The sequence below is a fragment of the Sinocyclocheilus grahami genome, unplaced genomic scaffold (assembly GCF_001515645.1).
Source record: "Sinocyclocheilus grahami isolate Dianchi unplaced genomic scaffold, SAMN03320097.WGS_v1.1 scaffold1274.1, whole genome shotgun sequence".
Taxonomy (NCBI): domain Eukaryota; kingdom Metazoa; phylum Chordata; class Actinopteri; order Cypriniformes; family Cyprinidae; genus Sinocyclocheilus; species Sinocyclocheilus grahami.
Genome location: NW_015506453.1, coordinates 370,707 through 398,319, shown reverse-complemented (window position 1 = coordinate 398,319; position 27,613 = coordinate 370,707). Strand labels below are relative to the sequence as shown.

The 27,613-nt window shown below is 34.5% G+C and overlaps 1 protein-coding gene across 1 annotated transcript in view; it reads right to left on the bottom strand.

The window, feature by feature from the left end:
* LOC107568695 (adhesion G protein-coupled receptor B3-like) overlaps positions 1 to 27,613 on the bottom strand; it is a 162,025-nt gene that overhangs the window by 20,588 nt on the left and 113,824 nt on the right. Inside the window, exons 13-18 of the mRNA XM_016254673.1 lie at positions 24,487 to 24,633; positions 22,184 to 22,259; positions 16,838 to 16,940; positions 15,847 to 15,890; positions 9,542 to 9,676; positions 9,351 to 9,453 (exon numbers count right to left, since the gene is read on the bottom strand). Of these exons, the coding sequence (XP_016110159.1) occupies positions 9,351 to 9,453; positions 9,542 to 9,676; positions 15,847 to 15,890; positions 16,838 to 16,940; positions 22,184 to 22,259; positions 24,487 to 24,633 (608 nt within the window). The remainder of the gene's footprint in view (positions 1 to 9,350; positions 9,454 to 9,541; positions 9,677 to 15,846; positions 15,891 to 16,837; positions 16,941 to 22,183; positions 22,260 to 24,486; positions 24,634 to 27,613) is intronic.

Sequence of the window (27,613 nt, the reverse complement as noted above, 5' to 3'; positions counted from 1 at the left end):
ATATATATATATATATATATATATATATATATATATATATATATATTATACACACACACAAAGAAAAACAAGTAGATAGAATACAAAAATAGAAAGATAGTGTTTGTTTGTTTTGTTTTTTGTTTTTTTTCAATAAAAAAAGAAGATAAAAATAGATAAAGTAGATTTAAAATAGAATTAAAATATAATAGAAAGTGCTAGAGTTAGAGGGTCAAATAAAGGTGGAACAGATGTGTTTTAGTCGTTTCTTGAAGATGGTTAAGGACTCAGCTGCTCAGATTGATTTGGGCAGGTCATTCCACCAGGAGGGAACAGTTAATGAAAAAGTCAGTGAAAGTGATTTTGTGCCTCTTTGAGATGTACTTTGTATGTAGGTATTTTAAAATATATTGAACAGAAAACAGGTATTTTAAACAGTAATAATATTTTACTGTGTATTCTACTGTATTTTGTATCAACTAAATGCAGCCTTGTTGAGCATAAGAGACTTCTTTTGAATGTAGATAACATCACAGAGGAACAAGATGCATTCAGATCACATCTGAAGGTATTTGAAGGCACATGACACAAAAAGCACCTAACCTGAGGGGGAATTTGACTTGTATCTTTAAGTACCAAATGTACTATATCTGTATGCGTGTGGGTTTGCCTGAAGAGCTGGGCAGCAGAGGAAGTGGAGGGGGTGGCACACAGCCTCAGCTGAAATCCTGAGTACACACTGCCCTTTACAAAGGCAAATTGCCGGGAGATATTGAGCCCGCTGTGTCTGTATCCATGGCAACAGAGGAAGTTCAGGAGAACAGTAAAGTACAACATAGCTGACGTAAAGGGAGGCGCACGTCGATGTCGAAGGGCTGATGCTGATGTGCACTGCTGGGATTCACATATGTGAGTGTGAGGCCAGGGAGGGTTCAAGACATTAACTATAAGGTTTGCGAGTTCATTTTCATACATGGACGATGACTCTCTGGTGTAATGCTAACTCACTTCAATAAGCTTCCGGACACACAGTTTGAGGTTGAAACAAATATGAAAATAAATAAGCCTTTATAATATGCTGCAAATTACGAGAAATATGAAATCCCTGTAAACAATGAATGCCTAATGAGACTCATTTATGTATAGAGCTGGGTTTTAATTTATGAGACTGCATGTTTGAACACACTGGAGAACTCTGTGCCCATTATGTCAATTCAATGCCTGTACACTTCAATAAAATGTAATTAACTAAAACATTAATGTAATGAATTGAAAGCAACTCACAAATGCAAAATAAACATCAATGATCACATATCCTGCAGCTTTGATTGTGGAATAGCTTTTTTACAAGATGTTTTCTAACAGTGTTCTCTGTTAAAGTTCACAATATATGTGACCCTGGACCACAAAACCAGTCTTAAGTAGCTGGGGTATATTTGTAGCAATAGCCAAAAATACATTGTATGGGTCAAAATTATAGATTTTTCTTTTATGCCAAAAATCATTAGGACATTAAGTAAAGATCATGTTCCTTGAAGATATTTTGTAAATGTCCTACTGTAGATATATCAAAACTTAATTTTTGATTAATAATATGCATTGCTAAGACCTTCATTTGGACAACTTTAAAGGCGATTTTCTCAATATTTAGATTTTTTTTGCACCCTCAGGCTCCAAATTTTCAAATAGTTGTATCTCGGCCAAATATTGTCCTATCCTAACAAACCATACATCAATGGAAAGCTTGATATGATCTATAAATCTCAATTTCGAAAAATTTACCTTTATGACTGGTTTTGTGGCCCAGGGTGGTTAACAATATGTTTTAATCAAAATAAAATGAAATAAAATAAAATACAACTTTTTTTTAAGTTTTAAAGTTTTACAACTTTATTGTAACTGTGCAGAGTACAAGTACAGAACCAATGAAATGCACTGTTAATAAAATAAAATAATAAAGTAAAATAAAATATAATTAAATAAAAAAACAAAGATGCACTGTCAATCGTTTTGGAGTCAGATACTTATTCCATGAATCCAATTGAATCGTGAGGTGCCTGAAGATTTAATTTCCCTTTACGCATTTGTCATCTTACACCTCACCAAGGGTGCTGCTTTCTTGTTTTTCAGTTTACAGGAATGCGTTTACGTCATTCTATCATTTCATATCACTCACACGTTGCACAGGGACCAAGCTGTCAGAAGATATCTATAGAATACTGTGTTCCTCGCAAAGCTACTAAACTAAAAGGCTTGGAGGGAAAATATAGCCTACCACCCCAGATAATATCTACAGATGTCAGTGTCATAGGTTTGCCAGTGCAGTAGGTCAGTTTGCCCATTAAGCTGTCATTAATTATTTATAATTCAGCTGTTCAAACATGAAAAAGACTGACTCATTTTACCCCAAGGCGAAGATATAGATAAAACAAATTAGAGCATGTTTTTTATTGAAAGCTATCTCCACAGATCATGAAAGTGGCTGATGTGTCAGAAGCATTCAAATCCTTGACTTTAAGCGAGATGATTTGATCCGTGAGTCATCTGTCACGGCTTCTTATCAACACAGAATCCTTTCATTTCAGATGATTCTTCGAGAAAGCTTTAATATTCTCTTTGAAGATGTGATTAAATGATTCCATGAATAATAATAAAAAAAAATAATATAGCATAATCTAAGTCATTTAAAAGTTAATTTGCACTGGGAATATGAGGTCACTGCATTGTCCTCTGCCAATGAGATTTTACCAAGTGGAATAAACCTCTCATAATATGAGGGAGAAACTAAACTATATAAAATAATTAAACATTTATATAATTACAAAAGTCCTTAATTGACTATTGACATAGATCATTTTCCTCACTAGCAAAATTTAATAAGAAATAAAGATGCTTTCTAAACTTTTCGATATCACTTTTAGGTAACGGATCTTGTTACATCAGCCATTTTTCTCAATTTATTTTATCACTTATTTTCTAACAGCACTCCCAATGAAGCATGTTTAACCTTTAATTAAAAAAATAATTAATTAATAAATTAAAAAATTCAGCTTGACAGTGACCAAGTGACACAAAGGACAAAAAAAAAACACTCACTATATTCAAGTCTTTCTGAAGCCATATGATAGCTTTCTGTAAAGAACAGGCTCAAATCTAAGTTGATATAGACTGATACCAAAGCTCTGGTAGCAGTGGATGTTTGTAATAGTTCAGCACTTTCCCAGATCAGCACAATGAAAGGGAAGTGTTGATATAAGGCATAGCTAAGAGTCAACCTGACATGATGCTGATATGCAGGTTAATTAAGCCAGACTCATTATGCAACAGAAAAGATTATGCTTTGAAATGTCCTTTTCCCCTAGTCTGGATATTTCAGTGATCCTGCCTTCATTACATTCTTGAATTGTAGCACAATATCTCATTTTAACAACTATTTATTCACACTCTGTCAAGATTATTGCTGGAAATGCTTTTCTCCTCGCCAATTAATGTTACATACTCCTCACATCTACCCTGATACAAACAGCACTCTTCAGCTGTTTGAGCAGGGTTGTTTCTGTTTTGACATAAAGGCCTTTCCTACATTAATATTTATGACAAATGCTGCTGCTTCGCCAAGATACGAAAATGTTGCTTTCTATTGTTCAACAAGTGAGGTAAAATAAAAGAACCGACATTACAATAGTAGCATCTAAACAATTCATTAAGTATGGCTGCACTAATCTCTGCTTAATAGGAGACTTTTTAGAATAGATACCACAAATAACCACACACAGTTTTCTTCTAGTTTCCTTCACTGCTAACTGCATTGACTATTACTAGTGTCATCGTTTACAAAACGAAAATTCCACAGGAAAAAAAACTCAGCGAGGTAAGTACTTTTGAAATTCTGAATGCTTTTCATCATGTTTAAACATTGCTCGGATCGGTTCTCTCCCATCGAAATCCTTGATGTTTGTGTTTGGAAAGGTGCCGCGGGCTATCCTCACATCTAGTACTTGAGAAGATAAACAAGTCAGCAACTGATCAAAAGGAAGTTGCACATAAATACAGACACTAAATTATAGACTCATCTTGAAGGTGAAGATTAGGATCATTTTATGATGTTTTTGAGGTCTGGTGCAAAAAGATACCGAAAAATGTTTCGGAAAGCTGACCATCACTTTTTAAGAGAACGGTGCTTTTTTCCTGTCCTGTAAAGTCAATATGAAATAAATGTACCCTATTTACTTTTTAATGCACTTTCCTGTTGCATGATTCATCAGTGCACATTATTCAAAAATGTCTTTGCAATCTTCTATCAAAATATAATAACTTAAATTTTTTTAACTAATAATTTGGTCTCTGCAACAAATTTCCTTATTGGCTGACTTCAAAATGGTTGTGCATCATACAAAGCTGACTTTTGAATTCCAGTTTAATTGCTGGATTTTAACTGAATTGCAGAATAGCAATTAAAAATGAATTGAAATTCAAATAAATTCAAATAACTGTAACTAGAAAAAACTAAGTTTGTCAAGAAGACATGTCATGTTGGCTTGACAAAGCCTTGCCTAGGATTTTAAAAAGGTTTTAAGATTGTATATTCTTTATGTATTCTAAATATTAATAAGATATTAACAGCAGTTAGTGCTGGAAAATACAGACAGACAGAATAATAGAAAATGATAGGACAGGACGGACGGACGGCCAGATAGATAGATAGATAGATAGATAGATAGATAGATAGATAGATAGATACTGTGGCTGCCAAACCTCAGTTCAATTAAATGATCCAAACTCCACTCAGATAATTGAAGGCTGACATACCTGAAAAGTCTCCTTTAACACTTCTTTTTTTAAGTTTGACTAACTTTAAATTGAAAGTAAAAGTTAAAGTGAATAAAATCTGGTTCATATAAATCTAATTTCCACTGACAGCTACTACATACTGGCACTTGGACACTTCACAACGCACCACTGGATTAAATGGCACCTTTTCTAGGGAGATAAGAGGACGTCTCAGAGCACCATTTAATAATCCTAGAGCCCCATAAGACACCTTAGGTGCTGCTAATGGAATAAGTGCAGACTCTGCATCTGTCCGGCTCATTCTCTTAAGAAAATTACAGCACAGACCGTATGTCTTCAGCTCTCATTTCAACACACACTAGCAAAATACACATCGTAATTTCTCATGGGTCTCATAAATGGTCTATTGCACAAAAAAAAAAAAAAACATATTGACTAAAGGTCTATATCTGTGCTACATTTCAGCTGAACAAGCTCCTTTATTAAGAGTGGGTTTGTATTGAGCATCTATCAAAAGTTCCTATTCTTTGCTATTTGTTGCATGTCTTTGTATTTCAGTCCAAAAACCTGTTTGATTCAGTAACAACCCCGCAATCCAATAGAACGAGGTATAAGCATGTCTACTTTCATAGCTGCCATTAGTCAAAGCTTATGAAGATCCACACACCAGAAAAAAGAAAAGCACATTTTAAATTACTGACAGGGGACTAAACTGTTGTCAGCGCCTTAATCATTTCGTGGGAGGATAGCAGAAACGCTTTACATCTTTGATGCAATGAGGATGTCAACCCTTTGTTCCACAAAAAAAAAAAAAAAAAAATTCTGTAATACAGATTTTGCATATAATGATGGGTGTGGACGGGTCAATGTCGTTTCATTTCCAATACACAAATAGAAATGCATATTTGCAGTCATTTGGGAGAAATGCTGAACCCTCCCTCATGCTAAATGATGTGGTGTGGAATTAAAGAAGAAGATGGCAGTGTGTATGATCAGCACTGACAGGCCTTCAATTCAGCTCAGCATTTGAAGAAACCGCAGGCCGAGTGCTCTTCCTCGCATGACCATCACGTCATATGTGCGACCTCCATCTGGAGGCGAAAACCTGCACCCTCTGAAACACATATTCTTCACCAGCGTGATGAAGCAGGAATTACTCTAAATTGCTGCTTTAGAGCGTGGCAAATGGCTGCAAAAAAAACTGGCAAGATAGTGACACACTAGAGAATGACATTTTATTGTCATGGTAACACAGACACACTGATCGTTTAAAATGCTGTACTGATACCTTAGATGTGGACAGAGCAGAGGTCCAGATGTAATTATGGTCCATTAATGGCAGACTGGACCTGCCGCACTGCTGTCATCAAGACTTGCGCTGTACGTTCTTAGAATAATTACGTCAATAACGATACATTGTACCACAACAAGCCAAAGCAGATGCATGTATAATACAAAATAAAACAATGTAAATGGCATGTTTAAGGGCAAGCAACCCACCAAAGCTCTGTTCCAAAACCTTCAGGCATTGTAGGCATGCTCCCAAACTCAAAAGCTGTTCCAAAATGTAGGCAGCAAAACTATTCTGCCTTCAAAAATATCTAATTTTGGCTACATTCTAAAGACAGTATCACATATAGTGTTCACGAACAAGGCACCGCAATGCGCTTAGTGAAGATATTCATCCAACGTCATGGATGGGGGGAAAGAAACTAAAACACATTCATACAAAAAAGTGAATTTTACACTGTGCAAAGAAAAAATATTCAATAATTAATATGAGTAATGTACTGTACATTACTTAAATTAATTATTGAGTACTTTTTCGTTGTACAGTTTTACATTCATAAAAGTGCTTTTAAATTAAACCTCTGTTTTCATTGTTTCAAAGACTGTTTTAGAATTACTGAGTCTCTAAAATATTAAAAATGGAGAGAACATTTTACTGCATGCTGCCAAGTCTTCCTTCAAAATCCTTATATTTTTTTAACAGGAATGTTCTGTCTTACAACCAATCTATACCTGAAGAAGCATTGCTGTGTATGACAGTGTATGGGACTGTTTTCTGTGCAGGTGTCGATGTCTTATGCACATGCCTGTAACCATCCAGTTGTATGAATTTGATCTATTATATATATTCTTTCTTGTTTTTTTTTGTTTTTTTTAAATAGCAATGCTTATTTTTGTTCCATGGAAGTATTTAATCATGTTTTTTAATTAAATAATAAATAATTCGAATAATTTCCAGAAACATTACTATAAAAGAGAAAACATTGGCCTTTTAAAATGTTTTATAGAGCCAATAAACAGTTTAATTAAAGCCTTTATGTTTGTCCTAAATGCATGCTTTTATAACCCATACACCCTCAAGGTGCAGTCAGAGGAACGCCAGTCAATCGGAGCTACAGTCAATGTCATCTTTTGATCCATTTACTGTAACAGGAAATTAATTTGATTTAACCTTCACTTCCTTCCATCCCAGAACACTCGTTAGAATAAGATTTGGAAAATGCTCATGCCTTGTGCTGCCTGTACTGAAATGTCTGACTGTGTGACTGAGTAATGTGCTATTCCCGCAACGGCGTTGACTCACTCAGAAGCCCTATCTGTGTGGGCAGTGTAGGAATAACGTGTAAACCCTCCTCTGATAACCAAAAACTACCAGCTGTGCTAGTAGTCCTGACAAGCTTGTAAGCAGTGAGAAATCAACCTCTTTTATCTTGTTTACTCAAATGAGGGCAAATGAGCGTCGTTTGTAAGTGTGAGTGAATAATTAATCTCTGTTCTTCCGAAGTTCTGCAATTGCCCATATCCAATCATCTCTGATGTCGAATTTGAAATGGTGAATGTGAGAAAATTTGACTCTAGCATCCACTGATCAGTATCTGCATCTTATAATTACATCCTGAATGACTTATATACACCATCTCCTCACTGTGAGCTGGAAAAATCTTTTTCAGCATTTTAGCTGGGAGCCCATTTAGTCCTTTTTTAAAACTAATTGCAGACATGTAAAGAGCTTTAAAATGCTTTTACCCTACCTGGATCCTGAACTTTAGATGTTCCATTCACAATGGCACCAAATGTTCAGATTCATGTGGGTATTGCAGAGAGACTGTTATATAACTGAACCATTTGGACTGTGAACACTAAAGGACTTTTGCTTCAAGTTTACTGTGATGCATATCTACTGATCCTCAACATATACAGGATCAATTTTATTGAAACTCTTGCAAATAATGCAATGTATCAAACAGACAATGCTCAATCCCTGCTTCCCTAACTGAACAGCATCTTCGCTCAACCAAAAAACCTGTTTGATGATGAAAGACTGTTTAGCCTTTAGGGAAGCTGACTACTTGGAAATAGGTTAGGATAGCTGGGATTTTGACGTTAAAACAACCGATCTGCCGCATGTAACAATGTCAATAATTCAAACGTGCATTTTTGGGGTTTTGTCTCTTGTTTGAGGAACTACATGCAACAAAAAGTTCACAGTCACATCTATTCTATTTGTGGTTTATATAGACACAATATTTTGTGTCTCGGACCTGTGTCTGTCCATGTTGCATTTTCATTGTATAATTCAGAATGCAGCCAGCTGAATTCTGGCTAATGTATTTAGCGGCTCAGAACATAGAGGCATCATCATCATTTCTCCTTGGCATTGGACAAAGAGCAATGTACTCATTCGCTAAAAATAACTTCTGTGGCTTGTGGAGTACTAATTTAAGACTCATATATAATCTAGTATACTGATAAACAATGGTGAGAATGCACGGAAGAAACTATTTTGTCTGACATATTTCAAATGAACAATACAATCCAAATGCAATCATATAACAAATTGCGCTTCTTTAGCTCAAATACAAATCTTCTAAATACATCCATGCCTTTAAAAATAAGCATCCGGCTCATTTAGGTTCATTTTAAATTGATCTACAACAAGCAGTTCATTAGCCAGAAGTTGCAAAATGAACCTAAACTGTTTCTTTGCACAAACCAGTGTCTAATCAGCATGTGAGTATGAAAATATAACCATATAAAAATATTTACAGTACATAAATTGCTTACCACAAGAAAAGAATGCAATTTGTTCATACAAACACAACAATATAGCATATAACAGAATATGTAGCTCACTACACAAATACTCGAACATCTGGATAGGTAGGTAGGTCACTTGCGAGAAAATTAGGGCAGCCAGCTTGAATTTAAGTGAGTCACAATGCCTCAAAATAGAGGAATTAAAACAAATCTGGTGGGGTGGTAGGATATACAAACAGCAGACAGAGAGATCTCCACAAGTTCTAAGTAAAAGCAGCATTTCATTTGCATTATAAACCCTGAAACGTTTAGATCGGCATAATATTAGTGCAGAGAAGATGTCTGGCATTCAAGACAAGCTTGCAAAATCAGCCCACATGCAAGCCGAGAAATAAATATATGAGAATCCAGAGTGGACATTTTGTTCAAATACAAATCAACATCCAGTAATGCTTGGTGGCCTATATCGAAATTTCAATCTAATCTGGCACTATTCGAGTAAAACACATTAGAGATCAAATTTAAAGATTTACCGCATTATGTGTCTGTGTCTGTCCAACTAGGATCAGGATGTTGGAGCAGATGATTGAAAGGCAGAAATTGATCAGAATGATTGATCTCTCCGACCTGATGTACCTAAAAACAAATTGTTCATTAAAGCTGCATTCCTCCAAAAGTGCAAAGTGCATTATTTGTAATATCTCTTGTACGTCTATGCACTTACCTCCATAGAACAGCATACACCACTGACAGAGTGATCAAGGCCAGGCAGGAAAGACCACAGCCTACTATTAGTGTCACAGATGGAACCCCTGAGTACTCCATAGCCTGTGAATGGCACGCAAGAGCTTCAGTGAGCGATTTTCAAACCCTTGTACCACTAATAAAAGCCCATTTCAGTGCCTGGTAATAAAGCACATTACAGGATGCTTGCTTATTGCAGCAAGGCCATTTACACTGCCCAAATTTAGAGGATTAAAGGACAAGCTTTTTTTTTTTTTGGTCTGTAATTAATTCCCCCCCCCCCTCCATTCAATCTCCCCTTCACATGAATAAAATGTATTTAGCCTCCATTCAAATGCACAGTGCTTATTATCAACAGGTCGGTGCTTAATGCCACAAAGCACAATTATCTCAAATACATAATCTCTTTTAAAGCAAGTCAGACTATCCAGAGATCATCTTTGTAATGCCCTGGGCAGGTATTTCCAGACATGCAAGAACAGCTTCTTGAATTGGAAAATATGGAAATCTCCAAAACTGAATGTTAATGTTATATTCTAATTAAAAAATTAAATATGATAACAGTGCTGCCATAAATTCATCATGCAAAATAATGGTATTATTAATGCACACTCAAGAGTGAACAAAGAGGCAATGCTTCTATGAAAAAGGTGATTGGGTCTTTTAACTGTAGGGCGGGCCTACAGTTACAAAAATGTAATTGGGTCCAACTAAGTTTGAACTTTTGAGGACATACTGAGCGTTACAATTTTTCATATACATTTTTTTATGACTGGACTGTTCCAGTGCTTATAATGTCTCTTGTTCTGTTGTTTAAATTACTGTGGGGGAATCAATGGATGTTGACCATCATTTTGAACACAATTTAGAATTCGTATTTCATCAGAATACATATGGCTACCTATCATTTTAAATTGTTGCTTGTATTAATTGCACAGGCCTCAACTATGCTCTCACAATGCACATCCAGTCCATGTATTTATGCCTTTTCCCCCAGAATTCCATCTGACAACCCCCCTCAATCCAGTTTTCCCAGGAGTCACAAGTCATTGTGACATATCAGCTGTGCATTGCAATGATAGGAGTTATCAAACTTTGCCCCTGCTGCATCACTGAGATGCAGACAACACCATCATTTTCACACGGGAGCCATTTATTCACTGACTGGTCACATGGGCAGAGAAAAAATGTCTGCCTCTTACTCTGTAGGGTAAAACAGTCATGTTTTGCTGTCTACTGAATCCACTAGTAAAGAGACCACAGCTGATGGCTGATGGTAAAGCATATATAAATGCTTCGAGCAATATATAGCAAAGGCAAAAGAAAGATTAATATTATACATTAATCTAAGATAGTGAACTGTAATAGAGGAGGAAGCCATTATTACATAATATGAAAGCCATAATTTGTATGCACAATCCTGGTATATCTGCATAATATCTCATCGCTAAGAAGTATTTTATTAATGCAAGTAGCAAATTGAGGAGGCCAGAGCTGATGCTCCTGCATCTCAAATGTGAACATGTACAAATGTGAGCATGTGCAAATGCTTTGAGCAACATATATGAAAGGTCAAATGGAGATTATGATGGCCAGTATTACTTTTATTTAAATAAATATTTAATGGCAATTACTTAAACAGGAGATTGTGAGCTCTCGCTCTCTCTCTCACACGCACACACACACACACACACACACACAAGCTTTGCACAGGTAGATTTCTTATCATAATCATACATGACATAATTAAAGTAAATTATTAAACAGGGTAAAACAGTCATGTTTTGCTGTCTACTGAATCCACTAGTAAAGAGACCACAGCTGATGGCTGATGGTAAAGCATATATAAATGCTTCGAGCAATATATAGCAAAGGCAAAAGAAAGATTAATATTATACATTAATCTAAGATAGTGAACTGTAATAGAGGAGGAAGCCATTATTACATAATATGAAAGCCATAATTTGTATGCACAATCCTGGTATATCTGCATAATATCTCACCGCTAAGAAGTATTTTATTAATGCAAGTAGCAAATTGAGGAGGCCAGAGCTGATGCTCCTGCATCTCAAATGTGAACATGTACAAATGCGAGCATGTGCAAATGCTTTGAGCAACATATAGGAAAGGTCAAATGGAGATTATGATGGCCAGTATTACTTTTATTTAAATAAATATTTAATGGCAATTACTTAAACAGGAGATTGTGAGCTCTCGCTCTCTCTCTCACACGCACACACACACAAGCTTTGCACAGGTAGATTTCTTATCATAATCATACATGGCATAATTAAAGTAAATTATTAAACATCAAAAATTGATAGAGTTGTAAGTATTCAAGCGAGAATCTGCATGACCGATGCAGAGTTAAGCAACATTTGGCCTTAGAGAGAAAGATTCTGCTTTTAAATCAAGGTAACTTATCATTTTCACAGTGCTGGGGTGTATAACCGCTCATCAGTTGTGCTGGGATGGGGAAGAAATACTTTGAATCTGATTATATACAAATGCTATCCTGAAGCCATGTTTAGGATAATGTAAGCCATTTAAGTGAACAAAGCTTACAAGCAAACAGGATTGTAATGGTGACTTCAGGTATTCACAACACATTTTCCTCCATTTTCTTTTCCTGTTACTCTTTACCATAATTGTTTTTTTGTAAAACAGTGCCTCTGTGCACCTACTACTTTCTTGCAAAATGAACAAGCTTCATTGTTTTTCCTCACAAATACAGTGTTAATGGCAATCAACAACTGGCATTCATGAATAAGAAATCCAGTCTAGACAAAGTTTAACCTCAGTTTGTCCTCCAACCTCATGTTTTTCCAAACTTGTATGACTTTCTTGCTTCCTTGAAACGCAAAAAAATAAATACAATAGACTATGCCAGCCCTGTTTTCCATTACAATGAAAGGGGAACTAAAGCTTTCAAGTGTCAAAAGGATGCAGGAGCAAAAATGGTTCTTAAAAATTGTGCTATATTTCAAGTTTTCGGCAGTCTTATTATTCCTTTCTGTGAAGAACAAAACAAAATTTAAGTCATTATACACTGATAATCTTCCTCTCCAGTTAGCTATTAACCACAGCAACCGGATAATTGATTCACTGAGTCAAAATCAAGAATTAGATCAGTCTGATTCATGACCAAATAATTCAGACCAATACTGTAAATGGGACTGAACTGAAATAATCCATTGAAAAGATTCAATTTGTTTATGAATCCAAGCTTCTCTCATAAACATGCCTAGGAGATCTAGAAACTAGAAATATAATATATTTATATAGGAATAATTCACCAACAATTTAAATTTACTCATGCTTAGGCCATTCAAGATGTAGATGAGTTTGTTTCTTCATCAAAACAGATTTGGAGAAATTTAGCATTACATCACTTGCTCAGTGGATCCTCTGCAGTGAATGGGTGCCATCAGAATGAGAGTCCAAACAGCTGCTAAAAACATAACAATAATCCACATGACTCCAGTCCATCAATTAACATCTTGTAAAGTGAAAATCGATGTGTTTGTAAGAAACAAATCCAGGTACTCTATACCAATTATTATGATGTTTTATCAGCTGTTTGAACTCTCATTCTGACGGCACCCATTCACTGCAGAGGATCCATTGGCGAACATGTGATGTAATGCTAAATTTATCCAAATCTGCTCCCATGAAGAAACAAACTCATCTACAATTTGTATGGCCTAAGGGTGAGTAAATTTTCAGCTAATTTTTTTAATACGTTTCCAAAATAAAGCTATTGAATGACTTCAGGACTTTTTGTTATGCTTTCTTGGTGCTTCTGTGGAAGCATGACAGGTTCCTAGACATTTTAAATGCATGGAAATGAGACTATCACAAGCCATACTAGGTTTAGAGCAACAAGAGTGTGAGTAAATAATGAGAGTATTATATTTTTTATGTGAATTAGTCCTTTAAATGTTCCACTCTGCCTGAACCCGAGATGTCAGAGGTTAAAACATGAGATTTCTCATTTACACTGAGCTTGTATACACTAGCGTATACATAATGACTTCCAAGAAGAGACGCACAGAGTTATGATATGAATGTCATCGAAATCAGCAGCTGTTTTCCCTCGTTGTTTGAGAAAATCTCTTGGGGCTAATTAAAATTGCACCTCAAAATATGCACAATCATGCTAGTGAGAGATGATAGAGTTGTGCATTTGTGTTCTGTAATTGTTTGCTTGCACAGGCCGATTTTGATTTTGTGCAAAGAGTAAACACGCTAACGAACAAATTTATTAACGAACATGCGTCCACATAAATAATCATGCAAACAGATTAGAGACTAATCTCAACAGCAAATTTATTTAAATTTATCACGAACAGGCATGAAATCCACATTATTTGAGTCTAATAAGAACGGCACTCTTTCAATAGCAAATATGAAGCCTGTTTATATTCCTGAGCGTTTCGGGGCAGAGACCCCTCCCTCTTTATAAGCCGCATATAATAATACCACAGGGCTAAAATCCATTCCAGTGGCTCAAATTACACTCAAGGGGGCAGACTCGGGTGGCCCTTCATTCAATGAAAATTGAATTTGATAAATACGATTTCTCTGCGTTCTTATCGGTCACCGCACAGAGGTCTGGCTCATACTGCCTCAGAAGCACCGTGTAATTTTCATATTTGAAGATGATTAAGATTAAATAGAAGCCATTTTCAATTTACAGCATGGGCCAGACAGGACTAAATAAGTAAATAATTACATGACTGGGATTATACAGATATCATATAATTACTGAGAAACATCATAACAAAACAACCCAAATCAACACGGTAAACATGTTAAAGGGTTAGTTCACCAGAAACTGAAAATTCTATCATCTTTTATTCTTATGTTGTTCCAAACCTGCATGACTTTTTTTTTTTTATTATTCTTTTTTTATTGCATGGGCAAAAATCAATTAAAAAAATAAAATAAAATAAAGGTAAATTGTTTTTAATATATTTTTGAAAGAAGTCTCTTATACTCACCAAAGCTGCATTTATTTGATCAAAAATAATAGAGTAAAATTACTCGTTACTCTTCAGTGTCACATAATCTTTCAGAAATCCTTCTAATATGCTGATTTGCTGCTAAGGAAACATTTCTTATTACTATCAATATTGAAAACAGTGCTTAACCTTTTCGTGGAAACTGTGACTTTTTTTTGGATAATTTAATGAATACAAAGGTCAAAAGTACAGAATTGATTTGAAATATAAATCATTTGCAACATTTACTGTACCTTTTGATCAACTTAATGTATCCTTACTAAACAATTTCTTTAAATAAAAAAGTAAACTTCTGAATGGTAGTGTATATACAGTACTTCTTCAAAAAGCACTTCAAAAAGTGGGAAAATAAGGTTTATAGCATCATAATGTTACCCCTCATATAATTTTCTCCAGCTATAAAAATGATTGCCGCTGGGCCGGCTGTAATGCCTCGTGGTGGTTGGGGATTTGACCGTTTCATCTTTTACTCATTCTTTAGTGACACTGGAGTAATTATTCTCAAACAGTCTCTTAAAGGGCACTGGTGGAAGTGACAATCTCACACTGCAGTTCTGTTTCCTGTAGAAGCTAAAGGTTGTGTTAAGGTAAACTGGTCCTTGATCTATTCTGAGAGACAGTTTCCTCAGAATAACATCTGGATACTTATGCTTCCAGAGTAACTTTGTGTATTTCTCAATAATACAAGGCCAGTTTTCCCATAATCAACATCAAATAAAATTTCATAATAGCCACAATTCTAGGTGGAACGGTACATTCTATGAAAAAAAATCAATAAATGTTAAATGTTAAGATATATTATTACATTGAAAAGCGCTGAAAAATAGTGAGAAATATCAACAGTTTTAGTTTTATTGCTTAGCATTAGAAACAAGTTAAATCAATTTGATTCAAGATTACAACCACATTTTTTTCTTGAATTATGTTTAATAAGACCAATGACAGGCATTAATAAAATAAACCGGGTCAGCTCTGATTTCATGTTGACTTTAGAGTGAAAAGATAAGAGGAGTCTGACAGCACCACAAATGTTCAAAAATATTTTTCTATCAAATGTATTCTCTGAGAATAACACAATCAATATTATTGCTAATGTCAACCACTGTTTCACCTCGATGGCAGTGGAAACACGTTTCCATGGATACAATGGCTGGATAATGGCACAACACAATTTATTATTGGCCATTAAGTTATTATATTAAAGGCTCATTTTCACAAATCAGAACGCAATCTTGGACACATAAAACTGACTTTCACTTACATAATAGAGCTGTCCCACAGTGCACAGAACGGATTCATTGTTCCCTGCAAGAAAACAAACACATACTGTGATTGGACATGCAACTCAATGATTAGACATATCACAGTACATGCAAATAAAATGAGATTTTCACTACGATAGCCAATATCTCAAAGCATAAGTCAAGATATTTAAAAGATAAACAGGAAAGGGGGAGAAAGCCATGTGGAGAAAAAAGAGCTCCCATTGTAATCATCTGGGCCATATCTTGATGACACAATGAGGAGAGAAATAACTGGTGATGGCAAATTAATTATTGGACTAATTACTGCTATTTGTCTGTTGATTAATGGGCCTGAAACAAATGACACAGGCATTGTAGAGCTCCCTTTGATTGGCTGTAGTGATTCAAAGAGGAACAGAAGACCACATTTCTCACATTTCTTGACCATATATATATATATATATATATATATATAATTTCAACATTATTTTTATGCCATGTTAGTGTTTACCATTGCTGCTTTCTATAGTAGATCGATTGGTTATGATATGATGCAAATAATAGATTATTCTGTGAATATGTGTTAAAGAGAACAAACCACGATTTCCACAGATGTTTACTTCTATAAGGGAAAAACGAACTAGGTTTTTTTGCACATTTAGTTTTTTTTGCACTATAAATAAATAAATAAATAAAAGTATTTGTAATTTTTGAAATAATAATAAAAATAAAAAAACAATCCACATAAGATGCAAGTCATTTTCTACCTGACTTATTAAAACGATTTTGATGATATTCCATAAATGGAGGATCTTTGGGACATAAAGGCTGTAGATTCCTTCCCTTGTGTAAAATAAATGGCATATGCTCCTTAAACCAACATACCAATGAAACAGTAAAATAGTCCAAAACTAGGAGGTTTTAAAATATATGTGACCTCCATGTCAGCATTAATTAGCCTCTGTGGATTGTTTTTGTGAAGTGTGTTGAGATCTGACTGGTGCTTACATTAGCTAGATGAGCTAACTCAATCTCCAGCTGGGCTTCTGTAACCCTGGGTTCTGGTCGGACAGTCACAGCAATCACTTTCGAGTTCACAGCAGTGTTATTCCTGTGGGTTAGATCAAACCACACACAACAGTCAGTTCACGCTTGAATGAGAAATGCTAATTTCATTCATTGCAATACTTCCATTAACATCAGCATTGATTTTTGTTTAAACTCCCCATTCTGCACATTATAATGGAAATGGCTCATTTAGCACAGAACTGTCTTTCCAGGTTGAACTCAGTTTAGAAAATCGGTGTGAGGACGTGATTTTTGCTATTTCACTTCAGATGAGATATTTTCTGTTAGCAGAGGCCAGAAATGATGATATGCTTGACTACTTTTTTAGAGGGTGAAATCATTAGACTATAAATAAATTAAATATCATTCAAGATCCAACTCTAAAGATGGACAAAGTTATAATATATTAAACATTGACAAATTGAAATCTGTTTAGTTTTTGATTAACTCGAAACGATCGCCTCTGGGTAAAACGATCACATAGAGATGAAAAGCACTCATTTGTCATCACTAGACCAAAAAAGTTACTCCAAACACTTTTATGTACTTTATTACTTTTTAATTTCATGATTAAAACCAATATTGGTTGGCTATGCATACATTTTAAACATTCAAGTGCTCTTATCTAATGCAACAGGGGTGCAAAATCATTTTGATATTAAGATTCAAGTACACTCAACAGCTCTCTCCTTGCATCCTCCTCCTCTAACATTTTTCCTTGTATACCATTTGTCAAATTGAACTGTTTAGGGCATAATTTCATGGTCCATTTAAAAAGAAGCAAAGATAGAAAATGGATGCCCAACAAGTAGCTTCTCAAAATTCTGCAGTGAAAAAAGATTTTCTAAAAGCAATGACAAAGATGCTATCTGAGACATATACTCCTCACATTATTTTACAGTCTGTCACACTCTTTTTATTTTTGATTATGGTATTCAGAATGCATATGAATTGAGAAGATGTTGCCATGGAAAATACATTTGTCTTTGTCTGTAAGTAGATCAGCCTAAAGGCAAAAAAGATTCCTTTCAAAATAAATGTACAGATTGGATCAAAGACATTATCTGTGCATGGTTAGCCAGCCTCTTGGTTTGATTTAATCAAGCAGAAGTGGTGCTGCATGGTGTCATGATTGTTCACACAACCTGAAAGGCATGAAATAACACAAGACTCTTAAAGGAGAAGCTTATCAAAAAAATTAAATTCTGCAATTATGTACTCCATCATGTCATCATGGAACACCAGGGACATTTCTAGCATTTCATCAGTATTGGGGCACAGGCCCACTATCAAAAAAAGTGAGCCCATATTTTGATATTATCCTTTTAAATACTGTTTTGGATATACAGTCTTTTAAAAGCCGTTCACAAGCTGCATGTGCAAAAAAAGAGCTGCATTGCCATTGTTGTAGAAGACCGTTTTGTTTCCTACAATGGACTGTAGGTAAATATTCACTCAGTGCTCTTTTTGTTTTCTGTCATATTATTTTGTTATTATTGTATTGTGAAAAAAACACTGCAAACAATTCAGTTCATGAGTAAACTGTACGAATGAATCAAACTGAATCGTCAACAATTTCAGACCCCAGTAAAAAGGGTCTAGTAACAACCCTCTAGAACACAAAAGAAGATTTTGAACAAAATGTTCAAGATTTTTACCATATAATGAAAGTAAATAGTGACCAGGGGCTGTGAAGCTCCAAAAGATAAACAGCACCATAAAGGTATTATTAAAGTGGTCCATATAACTACATTTGCACACTATATTCCAATATATTGAAGGTATACAAATGACTGAAAATTAAATTAATTGAAAATCTTACACTGTAAACATTGTTCTGAGCTGTAAATAAAACAGATTATTGGACGATTCTTGGAGTATGTTTTACAGATATATATATATACATTTATTAGCAATCTCTGGGTGAAAATTGCTTCTACACCAATTTATTTTCTCAGTGTATCTGAAAGCCATAGTGACTAATTATTTTCATTATATGAAGAAGAAAAAAAGAAACAGTTTGGACGTTCTGGTATAAATTTCCACATAAGGATAAAAATCAAAATTTTTCCAAAATAATAAAAAAAAAACATTTCTTGTAACTATTCACACTAAAAACAAGGATCCATGGAGTTTATACACTGATGATTCTCATAGTATGATCAACAGACATTTTCTCAGTGTATCTGAAAGCCATAGTGACTAATTATTTTCATTATATGAAGAAGAAAAAAAGAAACAGTTTGGACGTTCTGGTATAAATTTCCACATAAGGATAAAAATCAAAATTTTTCCAAAATAAAAAAAAAAAAACATTTCTTGTAACTATTCACACTAAAAACAAGGATCCATGGAGTTTTTACAAATCCCTCTGCTATGTTGCATTGTTTTTGTTTGCTTGTTTCTTTGTAACACTTCTCTTCTGTTATCTTCTACTGTTTGTACTGATCTCCATCTCCCTACTGGCTTCAGTGAATCCAACAGAGCTGAAGAACAGAGGACCGCCCTTTTTCTCTGTTCTTCCATGAACTCTCTCCCTGTCAGTGGGAATCCCACGGAGGAATCATACTCAGGTTTGCTGAGGTTTGACTGACAGCTCAGAGCCACACCAGGAAAGGTCTGTTCTGTCCTGTGTGTCTCTGGAGGTTCGAGTAGAAGTCCTCAAATGGAACAGAACGTTTTGATCCCGAGCTTCGAGATGGACTCTGAGAATAACCAGGAATTTTCATTCTGACATTTAGGCTGGGAGTGAAATCACTGTAGTTTGTTGTACCAGCTTCTGTATTTAGGACTAGAGGAAAATCACAAGGAATTTGAAGAAACAGCTTCCTTAAAAACAAATGATTGTGTTTTTTGCGTTTACAGTATTTGTCACTGGGCTTTAACACATTAGTCACATAATTGAGCTTCATACAAGGACAAACAATAAGGACAGATTCCTTATTAGCACCATAATAAACAATGACTGCACCTGACATGCATAGGCGTAGCTTGACGTTTGAGTTTGGGGGGGCCAAACCGAACCGGTGGAATTGGCCAGACGTACTTTTAAACACATTTTAGTTTTGCTATAGTAAATCTACATATTCACATTCACATAGAGCAGTGGCAAGTGCATGAGGTTTTCATAGTAACCACATACATTGCCCACGAATTACAGCTGCGGTTCTATTTTGCCACAATAAACTTAGCAATAAACACGTTTAAAATGCACAATAAACATGTCTGTCAAAACGATCTCAAAGGAGGCTTTTATTAATCATATCAAGGAGTGAATTACTCATCCACTGTTTTTAAAACAGACATTTGTTGGGCTTGATTCAAGATAACGCACAATGAGGCGCACACTTTTTATTTAGTCTTGTTGAATAGACGATAAACAGTTTATATTCTAAAATCTATTTAAAGGTTGTGTTCTGTGAAAATTAAATAACATTTGGATGTAAATGGTCGGCATAAAAGTAGTGTGCGGCTAAACCGGCTGCGTCCTGTGGATCACCTTTATCTGATTGTCCGAGTCCGGAATCATTTTTTTTCGATTTTTTCAGAGTTTTTCGTTGTCTCCAGATTTCTCTGCAGTTAGTGTATGTTGTTAAAAACGCGTCATTTTATTCCACACAACAGGCAAGCATTACCGTTAAGTCTATTATCCACCAAAATGCAGATTCGCCACGTGACAATTCTTACGCAAATGAGATTGAGGGAGACGTTAAGTTTGTTTTGATTTATTAATTTACTTACAACAACAATTTAAAATGTATTAACTTTTACATATTCACTTTTACATGTATTATTAACTGCATTATATAAATTTTTACTTCACAGAAAAAACTTTATAAATAAATATTTAGTAAAATTCTTAAATCACTATGGGGGAGCCAGGCCCCCCTGGCCCCCCCACAAGCTATGCCCATGCTGACATGTGAGGCTTGGAATAATGCTGCAATTATGTCATTGTGAAACTGCAAAAATTACGAGATGATAACTCACAGATTCTACTTTGAGTAGTTCACATCCTCAGACACAGAAATTATTTGTTTCTATGGCAACATCCATGACGCCAAATCAAGCCATCCAGCACAGTCTATCACTATATTAAGTTAAAATCAAAGAAAGAGCACCATGTAACAGGATTTAATATAAACCGAAATACCTTTAATTGTTCAATTATATCATACAGTAAAACAAATAGAGAAATCTTAGCTTTCTAAGATAAAACTTGTAATGATTGTTTGAAAATCGAAATTACAGTAATTCCAACATGAATGCAGCATAATTCCTATGCTAAAAAATACAGAAAATAACTTTATGTTTAAGACTTTAAAACGTAAATGTTTATGACTGCATATATATGACAAGAATACATAAAAATTAAAAAGGACAAATATCAACAAATCAGCATGAACGTTTCAATTATTGTTTTTTTTTTTTTTTTACATTTGAATCCCCATCAGTCTTGCATATTTGCTGCATCCAATTTATGAAAACCCTTATAAAATCATTAACAGTGAACCATCACTTTTTTTTGCACAGGCAATTTTCTAATTTAAAATTATATTTAAAAAAGTACTTTTATTTTTATTTGACCTTTATTTAACCAGGTAAGTTAATTAAGAACAAGTTCTTATTTTCAATAACAGCCTGGCAGGAGAATTAATATCTCCTGTCAAACATACAAACATATATTACAATACATAAAGCACATAAAATAAGAATAAAATCTCAGTTAAAACCTTAGAGCACTTACTAGTAATTTTTTGTAAATGCACATACTGGAATTTTTGTCTCTAGTTTCAATAACTTTTGTAGTACATTCCAATCATTTGGGGCAGCAAATTCAAAAGCCGAACGACCATAAGTAGTTTTTCTTCCATAAGTAAAATATATTTTAAAATATCATATCATTTCAAAAATGTACCCATTTTTAGTGTTAATTTTTAGTCACTTAAATAAAAATAAATAATTGATAGTGGAAAAAAAAAATCGGACTCACAAAGTAACAAATATATTCTACGGGTGTCATAAATTCATAAACTTGCACACATTACACACATTACTTGATTTTCTTTTTCTAAAAGGAAACTTTGATCAAATTACTCCTGATAAGTTATTTTAATCAAGTCAATTTTCTATTTTACAGGTTTAATACATCAAAATCTTTCCAAGTAGGAACCTTCTTACGTAAGTAGTCCCTAGGGTACAAGTATCCTTGGTTGGGAATCCCTCCTCTATAATATCATTATGATATCTTTGTAATATTTCATCTAAATGACTGGAGAGTCTTACCGAGGAGCAGGCAGCATCAGACCAAGAGTCTTGTAGAGAACCGTTCCAAGAATGAACACAGGAGATCCATCCATATCTGCCGGAAAACAATCTAGGTTAGATGACACTAGCATCACATTATCTAATCATAACAAATATCATCTCCATACAAAGCTGTTTTTCTCAGCTCCCTTTTCAACTTTTCACTCAGCAACATGGATGATTATTTGATCATTCAGACTGCAGATTTGTTTCAGAGGTACCTTCCCACTTCCATGTAGGGATCTTTTAATCCAAAGTAATTTAACAAGATTCCTTTTTTTCAAAGCTACAGGAATTAATTAACCTCTAAACCTGCAAAATACTCATTAAATATCAGATCTCTTGCCAAACAATATTCCTGACAGCTAATCCATCATACATTTCCTGCCAATAATGAATAAAGTGGTAGATCAGGCTATACTAGCAAGGTTATTGATAACAAGAAGGCAAAGGTCTTCTCTGCTGACAGGAAGGCTAATCCTGGTTCAAACAGCTCTGTACAGCCCTTGAGTCAGGCTCAAGGCGAGCTGGAGTGAGTTATGTATTAAATCAATCCTTCATTACTTCCCTCTGATACACTTCAGATAAGACTGATCACCCTAATTAAGTAAATAGTCTGGTGCGCTGGTGCTTAGCTCTCTTTACTATCATTGTTTGAGAGGATACAGCGAGTGCTGTGTCATCTGAATTGATGTGGTCGACCAAGTGCAGTCTTCTCTAAAACAAGCAAATGGCAAGCGCTTGACATGTAATCTTGTAATCTCAAAGCTATCCCATTAAACGGTCTCACTGTGTCACCGCTTTTAAATTTTAACACAATCGCATGGTAGCGATTGCAAAACGTTTAATATCCTACTGATGATCCAAAATAACAGAAAATGCCTTCATTTGTAAACTTTAAATGTAAAAAGTCAAAGCGACAAAGCGTTTTCATGGCCTTAAAAATGAGTAAGTAGAGAAAAAACAGCAAGTCATTATTGCAAAATAAGTCCCAAATGGGTGATCAAAACCTCAAATGTAAAATTTTACATTGCCCTGCTGTACTGTATCTTACTTGCATATTAAATGACTACTCATCAAACTAATAATATTTAATGTAGGTTTGATGATTTGAGGTTTTGTGTGTGTGTGTGTGTGTGTGTGTGGAGTGATAAAAGAAATAATACTACCAAAACAAATATATATATATATATATAAACTAGTGCTGTCAAATGATTAATCGGATCCAAAATAAATTTTTTTGTTTACATAATATATGTGTGTACTGTGCATATTTATTATGTATACATAAAGACACACAGATACAGCATATATTTTGAAAATATTTGCATGTATATATTTATATTCATATAAATTATATTATATATAAATATATTTAATATATAAACGTAACATATTTTTCTTAAATATATACATACATGTTTGTGTATTTATATATACATAATAAATATACAGAGTACACACACATATATTATTATGTAAACAAAAACTTGTATTTTGGATGCGATTAATCGTTTGACAGCACTAATATAAACAGTAATAAAAAAGGAGATATATGGGTGATTCTTCAATTATTCTTCAACTTTACTGTCTGTCTCCAACATAGACTTTAGTACATACAATTAAAAATATTCCTGTAACTGGTTAACCCTAAAGTGTAAACCCATGAATGCAATGTAGTTGCTTTGGATAAAAGCGTCTGCCAAATGTTTAATGTTTTAAGTGTTAAAATCTAGTGTGAAATTCTACCTTGCAACAAAAAAATCTCACTTTAAGTGTACAATCAGTATTTTTACATTTTTTAAAGAATCACTTGTGCTACATCAATGTATGCACTATTCTGAAAAATAGACAGGTCTACCAGCTACTATTTCTTCCTACATTCTTTGAACAAATAGGGTTTACGATTCATTACTTGTTAGAACAAAACAAAATGTCAACATGGTGTGACAAACTCTAATTATTATTCCCTATTAAATAGCATGCCGTTTTTTCTTGAATTCCTTGATGTTATTTCCATAGCGGAAAGAAAATATGTCCAGTGTCAGCCTAAAACATGCAGTTTGTTGTGATAATTATATAACTTAAAGCATTATTTCTGGAAAAAGATTGTCTATTGGCGTTCACTGACAGCTTGATTCTCATGCTGATGGCCTGCTTTGTTGAATTTAAATGCGCCGAATGAAAACTGGCTTTTACAATCTACTTAACGTAGCCTTATTATACAAGACATGAGATGTTCAGTATCATCAACTTCAACAGTGTAGCATCAAGTACATTACCTGCTGTCTGGGGCACAAAGATTCCTTTAGGAATGACAACTTTGTCTTCTGAGTTTCTGGCCCAGTCCACCATCCCTTTCCGTCCCTTCATGGGAAAGTTAATGTCTGTCATCACAGATACCGCAGGCAGCCTCTGTATGCTTGCAACTAAAAAAAGCACAAGAAAAAACTAGATAAGTGACAGTTTATTCCCCATCCACTTTCAAGACAGAAAATTCATGGCTAACACAAGGTTTGTGACAAAACATACATAATTACAACAATAACGTTTGACTAATTATGCCTATTTATTCCATAATATGTAGAATATATCTGATAAACTTATTAGACTTTTTTTAAACCCAAGCACAAAACAGTCAAAACAATTAACATGAAAAATGGCACCGTGATGTCATTTTCATTTTCAGAACGTTATTTTTCTTTTTTTAAAATTTTGCCAGAACTTTTCTAATATTCTTTGGTGTCATTTGGAAGATAAATTACAGCAAAAAAAAAAAAAAAGAAGAGTATTCTGGGAAATTAAGTGTTCTTTACGATGGTCCATAAACTGAAATGCTATTAAATAAGAAACAGAGGAAAATAAATGCACATTTCTATTTTGCATTTAAAAAAACTACAGTTAAGGAATTTCAATGAAAAGCATTCCATTGTAACTGTATTGCCCATTTTCTAAATCAAATTACAATTTTACATCATGTTTGTAACCTTAATTAAAATTCCACCTTAATTGAATTAAATTAAAAACCTTAATTGAAATTAAAAAATGCCTTTTAAATTCCATTTTAATGATGCAAACTCTGGTGCATGACTGGTCTCTCCAGCAGAAGAGAGAATTGTCAGGTAATGAGTGCTGAGGTGTAGGTGAGGACCATCCTACAGCGGGCACAGGGTTCTCGTGTGTGTGTGTGTGTGTGTGTGTGTGAGGAGGAGGAGGAGAGCGGCAGTGCTGCCAGCTGCTGTGTGTGGGGAGCTGGAGGAGGGCATTAGTCACAGGAGCGCACGAGGAAGAACTGAAGAACGGTGGGTGAAGCAGCTCACACGTTAAGCTCTAAAACAGCATGAGATCACAGGCCCTTTAGTGGTCTTTACATCCATACAGGCTTCTCTACTCACAGAAGGAATCCTGCTTCATTTACCTGCTGCATGTTATGCTATTGCTTGAAGCTGATTATTGGATTAATGCAGTATGTTCTACAAGAAAATTTAATTTTTTAATTAATTGTGCTACTTTCCATTTCGTTGTAATTAATTGTAAAATTTACTAGCAATTTCTGAGTGAAAATTGTTTCTACAGATTTGATTTATTTTATTTTTTTCAGTTTAGGGTTGCAAAATATACTGCAACTATATAGTTGCAATTCCCCCCCCCCCCAATTTTTTTTTTTTGATGACTCCTGGCATCAATACTAGGTCAGTCTATAAAACTTAAAATTTCCAATCCCCCCCCCCCCCATTTATTGTATTAGTTGATATTGGATGTTGAATTGTGCATGCCCATTTCTCCTATTTTTACATTTAGAATACTTTTGCCATCATCTAAATTTGATAATCTAAGAGGCGTTTACAAGACACTGTTTTTAACTAAAAATTGAAAATGTTCAGTCATTTTGGCCATTCGATGACACAGCAACAGCGTTTTGGGAGCCTAAAATGCAGACTTTAGAAAATAGTTTTCAAAGTGCATAATACAGCATTTTCACCAATTTTCATAGATCCGTGTGAATGGGGATTGTTTTGACAACATTGGAGTCTGTACGCAAAACTTAAAAAAACTATTCCTTTTTTAGTAAATCAGTAAATAAATAGTAAATAATCTTGGGTCTATTTAAAAAAAACATTAATAAGTTAATAACACTATTAAAAACTGCACATTATAATATTGTGATGCCTAAATTGATTTGGATCACTTGAAATGACTTATTTTAATTTTTTGTATTTTTTATGTATTTTAATAAATGTAAACAAAATGGTAGCATTTATTGTTTATCTGCTATATGATGAAAAATAATTACTGGCTTATATCAGCCACAATTTTAATATTGTGCATCCCTAACTACACAAGTAAGCAAGCTCTGGTATCCAAATTGGTTTTGAAGAGAAGTAAAATGTTAGGAAAAGTACCATACTATTAGCATGAATTCTGCAGATAAAAAACTGGGTAATATACAGTGTACTGCATGCAGTACAGAAGAATTGCATTTCAAATCAAAATGAACAGCCACATTTAAAAAAGCAGAAGAGTTTGCACATCAAAAAAGTTGAAGAACAGTGTTGTGGAGTGAAGGTCTCCTCTTATTTACACAGGTTCTAATCATCTCCTGCAACAGTGATTTATTCAGTTCATTTCCCTCTGTGTGTGAGATCTCTTTAGTTGGGATGTGCTCAGAGCTGTTTTCTTGTTCAAGTCTGTGCTGAGACGCCGCTGTGGGTAACGGTCCTCAGGGAACCCAGCCAGGAGGCAACGGCACCTGCACCCACCTGTAACTAATGAGCTTAATGACGGGATCCTACCGAGGAATAACAGGTCATTTCTGTCATGTCAAAAATTTCAGTGTAATCTCGGCTAAATGGGAAGGTTAGACTATTTATTGGAGTAGACAACAGGGTCTCTCAACTCATCTGAGCAATCAACGCACACAAATCAATGTCCATTAAACATAAAAAAAATCAAATGTCTAGCTTTAAAGAGCTGCAACTAAGACAAAGTCATTGTTTATTCTACGAGCAGACATGCTGTGGAAAAGGGAGCCTCTGCCATCAAGGCTATTTGGCTAAAAGCGGAAGCAACAGTGTGTTGCGTTGACAGAAGGTATTTATTGTGGTGTCAAGAACGTGCTATAAATTTGTCTGGAAATGATGCTGCAATATCTTACTATGACAGATGATTTTCACTTGGCTAGTACAAGCAGTACCGTTTTGTTCTTTTAATCAAAGAGAGCAGACTCTGGCTAAGAGAGTTGTTTAATTTCACTGATAAGGAAATTAAAAAAGCTGAAAAAATAAAAAAAGGTCAAAATAAGGATTTATTTAATATTTTTGTCATTTTGCCTATAATAGAATGAATAGAAAACAGCATTATGATATGCATATATATAGTATATATATACAGTATATATATATATATATA